The sequence below is a fragment of the Oncorhynchus gorbuscha genome, linkage group LG18 (assembly GCF_021184085.1).
Source record: "Oncorhynchus gorbuscha isolate QuinsamMale2020 ecotype Even-year linkage group LG18, OgorEven_v1.0, whole genome shotgun sequence".
In the NCBI taxonomy this organism is placed as follows: domain Eukaryota; kingdom Metazoa; phylum Chordata; class Actinopteri; order Salmoniformes; family Salmonidae; genus Oncorhynchus; species Oncorhynchus gorbuscha.
The window spans coordinates 28,168,100-28,181,797 of NC_060190.1; the positions used below are offsets into that span (position 1 = coordinate 28,168,100).

The window sequence follows — 13,698 nt, forward strand, 5'->3', positions numbered from 1 at the left end:
CGATGCCACATAGGCTGTTTTCAAACCTCTCCTCTCCCCCTCCTCCCATCGCTTTCCCCAGTACCTTGAGTGCCTCCAGTGACAGGAAGCCAAAGTGCGACAGGAAGAGGCGGGCCGTCTGGAACTCCTGCGAGGGAGTCGGGGGCTTGCAGTCCGTCAGCACGTCTGGGAAGCTCTTGCTGCTCCAGCGCTCCTCGCTGCCGTGCTCCAGCATCGTCTCGTACTCGATCTGCTTGGCCATCACACCTCGCAGCTTGTCGTGCTGCATCTCCAGCTGAGAGTGAGGAATGGATGATGGTATCGCCCCTTGACACTTATCCAAGGTCAGTTTGACATTTTTCACCCTCTAAAAATGGTTATGATTAGAAGTGGCTGGTCCTAGATTTGTGCCAAAGGTCAATGGGAGAGGATCCTATGGCTGTTGCTCATTCTGATCTTCATCTTATAGTAGTAAGGACAAATAGTAGTCATTATTGTAGATACCCCCAAAAAGAGTGCCATGTCATTGCATACATCCAACGAAATGTACCCATACACAGACAATCCCCTCCTCAAAGCACCTCACAAAACATCAAACACCCACAACCACTCATCTGACACGAATGAACCATCAACGCAGACAAACCTTCTAATAACACCCAATAAACTCACAAAATCAATACAGTGCGCACCCAATCCCAACACCTTTTCACTCCCAAGGTCATAGTCAAACTGGAAAATACTGAGGAGTAACCAATATCAGCTGGCTCTGATAAAGAGCAAAAGGTTTGGTGGTAGGTGATGTTAGTGAATCATGTCACGTTTTGTGTGTGAGGACAACTCGTGTCCGGATCACTGTACATCACTGTAGTAGCTATGTGTCATGAAGTGTTTGGCTTGTCAGTTGAGAATATATATTTTTTCTTCTGTCAGGCAGACACTTGTTCATTGAAGTAGACAAGTTCACAGAGAATGATAGCCTACATTTTGTTGAACATTAAATGAGCTAGTTGTCCTAGTTGTGCAAAGTGGATTCAGGTGTCCCATCACTCCTATGGGGCCAAAGCGGTGCTGATCAGTTTTGACTAAAAAATAAATAACAGGGGGGACCTTGAATCTAGATAAGCACTCCTATTTTGAGTCACTTTGTAAATACAGGAAATGGCTGATGCAAACACCACCTCCACGCTACAATACAATTGTCATTAGGGCAATGGAGACATTATTCTAATAAGGATGGACAAACAATGCCAGCCTACCTCCTTATCTACGATATCGTGTAGGTCCGGAATGCTCAGGTCTGCTTTCACAAATGGAATTTTATCCACTTCTTCTGGGAAGGGTCTGTGTTTGACGTTCAACCGGATCCCCACATCATTTTTGGGAGTGGGCCGACTCTCTGGGATAAACACCTGCTACAGAGAGGATGAGATACTTCTGATGAGATACAGACCCCTGGGAAAGGAACTGGGAAAACTCAGCAAGAAACATGGACTGACATGTGATCATTTAGCATTGTTAAAGGTCTACGATAAACATCTGATGAATATCAATTCCCTAATGCAAACATTTTTCCCCAAATAGATCTGGAACCAGCAATCATAGTTAACATTGAATGAGATTAGAGATCATTTGTTCATTACAGCAATGTGAAAACCTGGTTCCTAACAATGGAGTTGCTAGTTAATAAGACATCAATGTGAACCTTGACTCTAATAGAAATGTGCTGAAACATACTAACATAATTTATATAAAGGGTTAACTACGGTGTGTGCTACCTTGTGACTGGCGAGTAATAGAAATGTACGGAAACGTATCAAGATAACAAATCTAAAGGGTTAACTAAAGTTGCGTGTTACCTTCTGGCTGGCACGGGCCCCCCTGGGTTGGTGGAAGAGCTGCATGGTCCAGGCGTGTCTCCCAGACATCCCCCTTATCAACATGGTCACGGATGGACAGGGATCTGCTGACACACACACACACACACACACACACACACACACACACACACACACACACACACACACACACACACACACACACACACACACACACACACACACACACACACACACACACACACACACACACACACACACACACACACACACACACGTCAACAAGGTTGTGGTCATTAGGCACAAAACAGAAGAGATTGGACATGTCCAATGAGAAACTCCAATTTTCGTTTTATAGTGCAAAACCACTTTTAAACGTTTAAAATGTTAATAAACATGAGGATGATGACTGATAACATGCGGATGACGACTGTCAAAATGGTTCTGGGATAACACGTGAAGGATTGCCAATAATATGTCAAATATATTTGTTGAAGTGGATTTGGGATAACATAACTGACTCTGTTCGTTGCCCAGCGGCTGCTCCAGCATGGCCAGGATGACAGAGTTGTCTAGGACAAAGTAGCGGAAGTTCTTGCGGCTGGTAGAGGTCAGCCTGGAGTACTTTATCAGGGTGTCCTCGTTCAGCAGGCTGCAGGGGGAGGCGGGGCCACTGGGCGACGGGAACGCCCCCAGGACCTGCATTATGCTGACAGGGACAGAGATGTTGTGCATTCAAAATATATACGAGGCAGGAATCACCGCTATAAAACATTCCAAAAGCAGAATTGTATGAGTATGAATAAAAATAGCAACCCTGAACTAAGGGGATAAGAATACAGGTTTGGTCAAATAAAAAAATATGAATGGTTGAAAAGAACTTAAAAGCTACAGTATGCATTTGGTACATACATTTTTTAAAAACTTTTAAATTAATAATATATAGCCATAGATTCTTGAAAAAATATAACTTATAATTGCTTCATGAGCTTAGTTCAACTGTCTTACCCAAACAGAACCCAAAATACACTGCTCAAAAAAATAAAGGGAACACTTAAACAACACAATGTAACTCCAAGTCAATTACACTTCTGTGAAATCAAACTGTCCATTTAAGAAGCAACACTGATTGACAATAAATTTCACATGCTGTTGTGCAAATGGAATAGACAACAGGTGAAAATTATAGGCAATTAGGAAAACACCCCCAATTAAGGAGTGGTTCTGCAGGTGGTGACCACAGACCACTTCTCAGTTCCTATGCTTCCTGGCTGATGTTTTTGTCACTTCTGAATGCTGGCAGTGCTTTCACTCTAGTGGTAGCATGAGACGGAGTCTACAACCCACACAAGTGGCTCAGGTAGTACAGCTCATCCAGGATGGCACATCAATGCGAGCTGTGGCAAGAAGGTTTGCTGTGTCTGTCAGCGTAGTGTCCAGAGCATGGAGGCGCTACCAGGAGACAGGCCAGTACATCAGGAGACGTGGAGGAGGCCGTAGGAGGGCAACAACCCAGCAGCAGGACCGCTACCTCCGCCTTTGTGCAAGGAGGAGCACTGCCAGAGCCCTGCAAAATTACCTCCAGAAGGCCACAAATGTGCACGTGTCTGCTCAAACAGTCAGAAACAGACTCCATGAGGGTGGTATGAGGGCCCGACGTCCACAGGTGGGGATTGTGCTTTACAGCCCAAGACCGTGCAGGACGTTTGGCATTTGCCAGAGAACACCAAGATTGGCAAATTCGCCACTGGAGCCCTGTACTCTTCACAGATGAAAGCAGGTTCACACTGAGCACATGTGACAGAGCACACGTGACAGAGTCTGGAGACGCTGTGGAGAACGTTCTGCTGCCTGCAACATCCTCCAGCATGACCTGTTTGGGGGTGGGTCAGTCATGGTGTGGGGTGGCATTTCTTTGGGGGGCCGCACAGCCCTCAATGTGCTCGCCAGAGGTAGCCTGACTGCCATTAGGTACAGAGATGAGATCCTCAGACCCCTTGTGAGACCATATGCTGGTGCGGTTGGCCCTGGGTTCCTCCTAATGCAAGACAATGCTAGACCTCATGTGGCTGGAGAGTGTCAGCAGTTCCTGCAAGAGGAAGGCGTTGATGCTATGGACTGGCCCGCCCGTTCCCAAGACCTGAATCCAATTGAGCACATCTGGGACATCATGTCTCGCTCCATCCACCACAGACTGTCCAGGAGTTGGCAGATGCTTTAGTCCAGGTCTGGGAGGAGATCCCTCAGGAGACCATCCGCCACCTCATCAGGAGCATGCCCAGGCGTTATAGGGAGGTCATACAGGCACGTGGAGGCCACACACACTACTGAGCCTCATTTAGACTTGTTTTAAGGACATTACATCAAAGTTGGATCAAGCCTGTAGTGTGTGGTTTTCCACTTTAATTTTGAGTGAGACTCCAAATCCAGACCTCCATGGGTTGATAAATTTGATTTCCATTGATAATCTGTGTGATTTTTGTCGTCAGCACATTCAACTATGTAAAGAAAAAAGTATTTAATAAGAATATTTCATTCATTCAGATCTAGGATGTGTTATTTTAGTGTTCCCTTTATTTTTTTGAGCAGTGTATATGCTTGTTCTAATTCATTGTTTGCAAAGAATGTAATTGTAAACCAAGACTTGATAGCTTTAAAACATGGTCTTTGCATCCATAGCTCAGTCTATGAATTTGATAGTGGTTACATTCCTACAGCCACCTAGCGGTTTCCCAAAACAAGTGACCGAATGCCAAATTGCTGCCCGTTTAAGGAGAAAAAGAGAGACTTTAAACTGAGTTACAGGTTTGATTTTCTCATGTCCTTAAAACACCTCATATCTTTAATCTGTGTTGTGTTACATCACTCATCGTTCTTGGTAATGTTCTCAAAATGCTCCACTGATATCACCTGTTAAAGTTTCCATGTATTGGTTCACCAAGACCAGTTTGTATATAAACGACAGGGCCTGAGCCCAGTTGACTACATCACTTCTTATGAGGCATTGTTTCAGAATGAGGGGTTCTGTAGCTTTGCTGGTGATGCTGTTCTGTCTGCCTGGGGGGCCGTGGGCTCAGGGAGAGAGTGATATCCCCTCAACAGGGTAACAGTGACGGGGGAGAGAGCAGGGAGAATGATGTTCAACAGTTGACCACCCAGCCTGACATCTGGACTGAGCTGAAGGAGCTCAGATACATGGTGGTGGAACAGACAGTGGAGCTCAGATACATGGTGGTGGAACAGAGAGTGGAGCTGAGGTACATGGGAAACAGACTGACAGCCAGTGAGAGCCAGGTGGAGACGCTGAAGAGACAGAACGCAGGTAATGTCCGGACATGATCAAATAAAAAGAGGATTTTGTTGATCATTTGGTTAGTATCAGAACAATGCTCAAGACATGTTTCCTATATTTGTATTTCCAACGCAAGCCACAGAACTTTCAGCCACGAGGGCCAGACTGACAGCTAGTGAGGATCAGAGTGGAGTTGAGCGTTAATAAGAATGAAATACAGGTCCACAAGAACAAGTTGGGAGGAGTTAGAGAGAAAGAACGCAGGTCAAGTGAGGCAGCTTTGTTTAACGGACTTCTGCAATTACGATTAGGGAAACAGTGGTGTGTTGAATTCATTAACATTTCATTTGTATTTTTTTTTACATATTCTAGCTCTGGAGGCCAGACTGACAGCCAGTGAGAGGGAGGTGGAGGAGCTGGAGAGAGAATGCAGGTATGAAAAACAATCTTTTAACGTCCTACATGGTCATTCTAGTAGTGACACTAGGGATGTAATGTGTTGTTTCTACTTAGAGAAATGGGATCGTAGTATCATTTTAATTTCCCCAATGTAGCGTATTTAAACAATGCTTAATGTGGTTCTTAAATATTTTAGCCCTAGGATTAAGGTGCAGTCAGTCAATCAAACAAGTGTATATTGTGCTCTACATAAAGAAATCTGCATCCCTTCCCTGTGTTCACAGAGTGGCCAAGGTGGCATTCTCTGCTGCTTTAGCTAGAACAGTGGGACCCTTCAATACTGAAACCACGTTGGTCTACTCCAATGTCATTACAAACATCGGCCAAGCATACAGCCCAATTACAGGTACTGCTTCTCACACAATACAACACACCAGACATTTCCACAAGGGTCCACATAATTAACACTTCAGCTCCACTATAAGCATTGCATTGCATTTCCATCAACGTTGTCAATGTGACGTTCTACCTGCTGCACAGAGCTCATTGTTCTGAGTACTTGTTTTTCGCAAGTACTCAGTGAATTGTTGCTAGTGGTTGTACTAAATTATCCTCTAATTGCACAAGTTGCTTTTGTTTACATTGTGAACCTAGCTACTCGATGTAGCTAGCTAGTAGTAGTAACAGCTTGACTTTATAAATCTTAGTAAGATAACCAGCAGTGTATAGTCGAGGGCATATGCAAACAAAATCGACTTTATTTGTCATTATTTAAATTCACAAGATAGAATGAACGATCATGTCAGCCATCAAGAATTGAACCTCGACGATTTGTCCAAGTCCAACCTCTGTCTGGACTTGGACGCTGCCATTGGACGTGACGCAATGCGAGCACAACACGGGCAGTGAAGCAGCTTTCATTGATTTCAAAGCAAGCATTTCCTTAATGGTTGACGGCAATGCCAGACGCACAATGGCTATAGTGTATCAGGGCCATCAGGCAGTGTTTACACAGGCAGGCCTTTTCAGATCTTTTGCCAATTCTTTCCATATTTGAAAGCCATATGACCTTCCCCTAATGTGTAAACAGTAAAGAAAACATGGAATCTGATCTTTTGACTTCCAATTTATACCACCTCCATATGTGGATCTGAATCAGGATACAAACCCGATCCTCCATATTCAACCGCTGTCGGGACTCTGCTTGCATAGTTACTTCTTATAAATAAATGTTTTATATCTGTGTTCATATTGTCCATGAGTTCCTAGTGGATAGACCATATGGTTGTAACTAGAAATAGCCAAATTAATGAAAAAAAGTTAATATTTTAAATTAACTCTGCAACTCTTCACATTTTTCACAGCTGCCAACAGTTTAATGCAAAAACATTGATAACAAATGCATAATAAAACAACCCCCCTGCCACCTCTGGATATTTCATGCTGAAACAATCATATTAAAACACTAAATGCTATTCACTAAGTTGGTTTATATTTAGGATAATGTTTCACAGCTTTGTCATTCAATTTTTTTTATACATGTGATAAGGCCACACAGAGGCCTTGTGATAAATTACATACGATTCTTGAAAGTTAACAAAATACTGGTAAAAGAAACGGAATGGAGCTAAGCACAGGCAAAATCCAAGACGAAAACCTGGTTCAGTCTGCTTTCTACCAGACAATGGGAGATTAATTTACCTTTCAGCAGGACGATAACATGAAACACAAGGCCAAATCTAGACTTACCCAGCAAGACTCAAAGCGTTAATCGCTACCAAAGGTGCTTCTACAAAGTATTGACTCAGGGGTGTGAATACTTATGTAAATGACATATTTCTGTATTTGAAAAGATTTGGCATGAGCCCTCAGATCCTCAAAAAGTTTACAGCTGTACCATTGAGAGCATTTTGACTGGCTGCATCACCGCTTGGTATGGCAATTGGTATGGCTTGGCGCTACAGAGGGTAGCACGTACGGCACAGTACATCACTGGGGTCAAACTCCCAAACATCCAGGACCTCTACCAGACGGTGTCAGAGGGAGGACCTAAAAATTGTCAAAGACTCCAGCCACCCAAGTCATAGACCTTTTTATCTGCAACAGCACAGTAAACGTCACCAAAAGTTTTACCCCCAAGCCATAAGACTGCTAAATAGTTAATTAAATAGCTACCCGGAATATCTGCATTGACCCCCCCTCTTTGCATTAACTCTAGACTTTTTTCTGCTACTGCTACATTTAATTAGCTCCAGTGTCTATGAGAGACACTGTGTTGATCTCTCTCCTCTTTTCCTCTGATGCAGGTGTCTTCACAGCACCAGTGAGAGGAGTCTACTACATGAGATTCACTGCACAGGATATGCGTAGTCCTGTTAACCTGGGCGTACTCTTGTTCAAGAATGACCAGGGTATTATGAAGACATATCAGTGGAATGGTCAAGGAGGCCATGAGAATGTATCCAATGGAGTGACTCTAGAGCTGGACATCGGAGACTTGGTTTACTTGCGCCTACCCTATAACTATAGGCTCTTTGAGCAAGATGGCAATAATTACAACATATTCAGTGGTTTCCTGCTCTTCCCTATGTGAGGGGGAACACCACAAACACTGTATTAAGCCAAAACTATATTTAGACATGGGTACTCAGAGCCAATTGTTCCTGAATTAAATATACATGATCATTTGTATTATTTAGTATCACTGTTTAATCTTATTGATGAACATACCCAGGATGTGAATTGTATGTCTGTAATGGTACTGATAAGGATCCGTCCCCTTTTTTCGCCGAAAATGACATACCCAAATCGAACTGCCTGTAGCTCAGGCCCTGAAGCAAGGATATGCATATTACTGGTACCATATGAAAGGAAACACTTCGACGTTTGTGGAAATGTGAAAGGAATGTAGGAGAATATAACACAATAGATCTGGTAAAAGAAAATACAAAGACAACTGTTCTTTTGTAAAAAGAAATTGTACCATCATCTTTGAAATTCAAGAAAAGCCATAATGTATTATTCCAGCCCAAGTCCAATTTTGATTTTGGCCACTAGATGGTAGCAGTGAACGTGCAAAGTTTCAGACTGCACCAATTGCATTTCTGTTCAATTTCTTTTTTAATATTTTTTTTATCAAGACTGCTCAAATGTGCCTACTTTGTTGATTATTAACTTTATATTCAAAATTGTGCACTCTCTTCAAAAGAATAGCATGGTATTCTTTCACTATAATAGCTACTGTAAATTGGACAGTGTAGTTAGATTAACAAGAATTTAAGCTTTCTGCCAATATCAGAATGTCTATGTCCTGGGAAATGTTCTTGTTACTTACAACCTCATGCTAATCGCATTAGCTAATGTTAGCGCAACTGTCCTGTGGATCCCGAAGATGTTTTAAAGGTGGGGTTGGGAGGGGATTTGAGGTTGTACTTTAATGACATGCATGCATACATACATACATACATACCAGTCCATACATACATAGTCCTATGTTCCTTAGGTCCCAACAGGAAAGTGTAGTCCCCATAGAAGGAGAACAGCCAGAGTTGGCTTGAAACAGCCAACTTGGTTCCAGGGGAGTGAACTTACACCTGTGCTATTAAACCTCCAGACAGTGGAGATGCTTTCTCCGGAGAGATACACTATAGTATATACAGTGCATTCAGAAAGTTTTCAGACCTCTTGACTTTTTCCACATTTTGTTACATTATAGCCTTATTCTTTTTTTTACAATTCCCCTCATAAATCTACACACAATACCCCATAATGACAAAGCAAAAACAGGTTTTTAGACATTTTTGCAAACATATATATAAAGAAACATCACATTTACATAAGTTTTCAGACACTCTACTCAGTACTTCGTGGAAGCACCTTTGGCAGTGATTACAGCCTCGAGTCTTCTTGGGTTTGACCCTACAAGCTTGGCACACCGGTATATGGAGAGTTTCTCCCATTCTTCATCTACAGATCCTCTCAAGCTTTGTAACTCACTGCCTGGAGCAGCAAACCATTTTCATTAACTGGTAGGTGTACCTAATAAACTGAACACTGTATATGTTACATGTGTTTTACGATAAAGTGCACATCAAAATTGTATTTATTATTATCCATTAACATCTCATCTTTAAAAATACATAGTCCTCTTAATTTACAGCATATTTCCCTCAAAAACAATTTAAGAAGTTGGCCAATTAGCAGGAGGGATGAGGGCAACTTCTTGTCCCGCGCGGTGCTCAAGTTCCCGAACGGCTGTCAGTCAAAACCTATACAGCGCTGTGAAGCAGAGACAGCGAGCTCTGACGTCATAGCATGTTACTGTGCAGCCACTGCGTTCCAAGTTAGGCACTTAGCAGTGTCCAAATCTGCCATTTTCAACCCATATACGGGAACAAGTGTAAAGGGCTACGGGGCAATCAGCAACAATGGGGCTGGAGAAATGTAACCTCAAATTCATAGACAGCGCTATGGATGCAAGGAGTGGTGAACAATGAGATCAAAATTATAGTTTAAAAGATGTTTTGGGCTATACATGCTGTAAAGATGTAGTGTCCCAAGACACATCTTTGTACTATGGGGGACTGAGCCTTCTGCTCCCTTGCCTATGGAATGCTCAAACTGACCACCAATCTGAACTTCAAAACACATTTCTATAGACTCCCTTTCTTATTGTCCTAATATGGACAGTCCTTTTAGCACATAGCCTACAAATGTTTTAAATACAAGTGCATCGGTCCGCAGATCCCGATCCGATCCAAATGTATCATGCATCAGCCAGAAAATCGATTCAAACATTATGAATCACCGGTTCACTAAAAGGTTTTGTTCATGTTACATTCTACCTTCTGAAATTACCTTATTTTGTGACAACTGATACGCCCTGTCAAACTGCATGTAACTGTGTGGTGTCAGGAAAATAACCTCACACTCAACGTCAACAAAACTAAGGAGATGATTGTGGACTTCAGGAAACAGCAGAGGGAACACCCACCTATCCACATCGATGGAACAGTAGTGGAGAGGGTAGTAAGCTTTAAGTTCCTCGGCATACACATCACAGACAAACTGAATTGGTCCACCCACGCAGACAGCATCGTGAAGGAGCGCAGCAGCGCCTCTTCAACCTCAGGAGGCTGAAGAAATTTGGCTTGTCACCAAAAGCACTCAAACTTCTACAGATGCACAATCGAGAGCATCCTGGCGGGCTGTATCATCGCCTGGTACGGCAACTGCTCCGCCCACAACCGTAAGGCTCTCCAGAGGGTAGTGAGGTCTGCACAACGCATCACCGGGGGCAAACTACCTGCCCTCCAGGACACCTACACCACCCGCTGTTACATGTCCATAAAGATCATCAAGGACAACAACCACCCGAGCCACTGCCTGTTCACCCCGCTATCATCCAGAAGGCGAGGTCAGTACAGGTGCATCAAAGCTGGGACCAAGAGACTGAAAAACAGCTTCTATCTCAAGGCCATCAGACTGTTAAACAGCCACCACTAACATTGAGTGGCTACTGCCAACACACTGACTCAACTCCAGCCACTTTAATATTGGGAATTGATGGGAAATGATGTAAAATATATCACTAGCCACTTTAAACAATGCTACCTAATATAATGTTTACATACCCTACATTATTCATCTCATATGTATACGTATATACTGTACTCTATATCATCTACTGCATCTTTATGTAATACATGTGTCACTAGCCACTTTAACTATGCCACTTTGTTTACATACTCATCTCATATGTATATACTGTACTCGATACCATCTACTGTATCTTGCCTATGCTGCTCTGTACCATCACTCATTCATATATCTTTATGTACATATTCTTTATCCCCCTACACTTGTGTGTATAAGACAGTAGTTTTGGAATTGTTAGTTAGATTACTTGTTGGTTATTACTGCATTGTCGGAACTAGAAGCACAAGCATTTTGCTACGCTCGCATTAACATCTGCTAACCATGTGTATGTGACAAATAAAATTTGATTTGATTTGTGTTGACAGTCATTGATCTACAAGTCATTTTGCATGCCAAACGACCCCACGCACCATCAGTAACTTCGTCAAACTATGCACTGTGCCCAGTCTTACGCGCTGACCAACCCGAGATAGGCGGCTTGCTTCTAATCTTGCACATCTGCGCGCCACCTTCAGCATTCAAATGCTAAAATGGCTTGCATGATATTAGGCTTTATTAGTTGAGTGACAACCTATGTAAGTTGCTAGGTTATTATCGATGCACTGTTGAAAACGGTGTTTTACCGGAATAAAAGTAAGCTACAAGAGACAACTCTCACCTGGCTATACCTGGTGAACGGGGCTTACAATACATTTCATTTTGATCAGGTTCACCATCAGCAATAGTTTTAGTAGTTTCTCTTTAAACAATCAGTGTACACTGAGTATATAAAACATTAATAACACCTTCTCTTTCCATGACAGACTGAGCAGGTGAATCCAGGTGAAAGCTATGATCCCTTACTGATGTCACTTGTTAAATCCATTTCAAAATCAGTGTAGATGAAGGGGAGGAGACAGGTTAAAGAAGGATTTTTAAGCCTTGAGACAAGGATTGTGTATGTGTGCCATTCAGAGGGTGAATGGGCAAGACAAAATATTCAAGTGCCCTTAAAATGGGGTATGGTAGTAGGTGCCAGGCTCATCGGTCTGTATCAAGAACTGCAATGCTGCTGGGTAAAAAAAAAAAAAGAAGAAAAAAAAGAAGGTTTTGCATCACATCGATTCTTTCTCTAATCAAACCGAATCGTTTCAAACTACAACTTATCGTTTCTGTATCGGAGCCCATGTATCTAGATGTGTATCGAATCTTCTTGAAAGGAGAAGATGCACATCACTACTAGTAGGGCCCTATAAAATCCATCACATTTTTCCCAATTGCTGTTTTCTACTCTCTCTCTCAAAAATGTGTTTTATAGAGAATTCTAACTAGTTGTTTTTCAAAACAATGCTTGAGCCCACTTTTGAGGTCTGGGAGAAATAAAATTAAAATACTATCATTCTTGGGTGTAAGTAACCTTTTAATTCCAGTGTGCACCAACAAGAGTGTTTTTTAGCAGTGTTTAGCAGTGTTTTTTAGCAGTGTTTTGCATACATGTGAGGGTAGAGTTTGCAAAACAAATACCCACTGGATTGATATGTAACTTTCAAAATACAGAATACGGGGTTGATTTCTGTATTTTGAGAAAACCTTTCCATCTACCAGAAGACTTTTCATTAGCATCATCGCTAATGACTACACAGTGGTAGATCCGCACATACACAGACAAGGAATTCTCATCGTCTCTTCAGATATTTGCAGGAAATACGAATCACTGATGCATTCTGTTCATGTTTTATGATAAACTGTGTTACTAAATTCAATCCCCTGCTCAGTTCAATGGGTAAAAATAAAATGTGAAATCCATTTTAATATCTGGGTTCAGTGATTCCGTCCACATTCTCCATATTGTAAAATTTATAGGGCAATATACTAGCTTAAAGGACAACTTCTAAATGTTATGCAATGAAATCAGCTAAATATATCCACATTTGCAGACCATTTCCGGAGACCTTCTCCCTTACCTCACCTCGCTCATCAACTTATCCCTGACCGCTGGCTACGTCCCTTCCGTCTTCAAGAGAGCGAGAGTTGCACCCCTTCTGAAAAAACCTACACTCGATCCCTCCGATGTCAACAACTACAGACCAGTATCCCTTCTTTCTTTTCTCTCCAAAACTCTTGAACGTGCCGTCCTTGGTCAACTCTCCCGCTATCTCTCTCAGAATGACCTTCTTGATCCAAATCAGTCAGGTTTCAAGACTAGTCATTCAACTGAGACTGCTCTTCTCTGTATCACGGAGGCGCTCCGCACCGCTAAAGCTAACTCTCTCTCCTCTGCTCTCATCCTTCTAGACCTATCAGCTGCCTTCGATACTGTGAACCATCAGATCCTCCTCTCCACCCTCTCCGAGTTGGGCATCTCCGGCGCGGCCCACGCTTGGATTGAGTCCTACCTGACAGGTCGCTCCTACCAGGTGGCGTGGCGAGAATCTGTCTCCTCACCACGCGCTCTCACCACTGGTGTCCCCCAGGGCTCTGTTCTAGGCCCTCTCCTATTCTCGCTATACACCAAGTCACTTGGCTCTGTCATAACCTCACATTGTCTCTCCT

General features: G+C 42.7%; 2 protein-coding genes and 1 long non-coding RNA gene across 10 annotated transcripts in view; 2 read left to right on the forward strand and 1 right to left on the reverse strand.

Annotated features, from left to right (window-relative positions):
* The window catches only part of LOC124003384, a 48,969-nt gene extending 46,123 nt beyond the window's left edge, over positions 1-2,846 (forward strand). The window contains exon 3 of the long non-coding RNA XR_006833214.1: positions 62-2,846. This is a non-coding gene — a long non-coding RNA (uncharacterized LOC124003384). The remainder of the gene's footprint in view (positions 1-61) is intronic.
* LOC124003381 (ral GTPase-activating protein subunit beta-like) overlaps positions 1-13,698 on the reverse strand; it is an 88,961-nt gene that overhangs the window by 18,178 nt on the left and 57,085 nt on the right. For 4 of the 8 annotated variants that reach the window (XR_006833212.1, XM_046311575.1, XM_046311577.1 and 1 more), the window contains exons 19-22: positions 2,339-2,526; positions 1,839-1,945; positions 1,239-1,394; positions 65-274 (exon numbers count right to left, since the gene is read on the reverse strand). Coding sequence is in view for 7 of the 8 variants with exons in the window: in XM_046311575.1 (XP_046167531.1) it covers positions 65-274; positions 1,239-1,394; positions 1,839-1,945; positions 2,339-2,526 (661 nt within the window). In the remaining variant the exon portion in view is untranslated. The remainder of the gene's footprint in view (positions 1-64; positions 275-1,238; positions 1,395-1,838; positions 1,946-2,338; positions 2,527-13,698) is intronic. The other 4 variants (XM_046311578.1, XM_046311573.1, XM_046311576.1 and 1 more) reach the window with 3 other exon arrangements.
* LOC124003383 (complement C1q-like protein 4) lies at positions 4,296-9,267 on the forward strand. Its single transcript, XM_046311584.1, has 4 exons — positions 4,296-5,139; positions 5,482-5,542; positions 5,793-5,914; positions 7,815-9,267. Exons 1-4 carry the CDS (start codon positions 5,013-5,015, stop codon positions 8,099-8,101), a joined length of 597 nt encoding a protein of 198 aa, XP_046167540.1. The 5' UTR covers positions 4,296-5,012; the 3' UTR covers positions 8,102-9,267.

Excerpts from the sequence above, each read along its gene's own strand:
- LOC124003383 (XM_046311584.1), top strand. The coding sequence starts at position 5,013 with ATGGTGGTGGAACAGACAGTGGAGCTCAGATACATGGTGGTGGAACAG. Across the intron at positions 5,140-5,481 it reads GCTGAAGAGACAGAACGCAG|CTCTGGAGGCCAGACTGACA; the intron begins GTAATGTCCGGA and ends TACATATTCTAG. Across the intron at positions 5,915-7,814 it reads AGCATACAGCCCAATTACAG|GTGTCTTCACAGCACCAGTG; the intron begins GTACTGCTTCTC and ends CCTCTGATGCAG.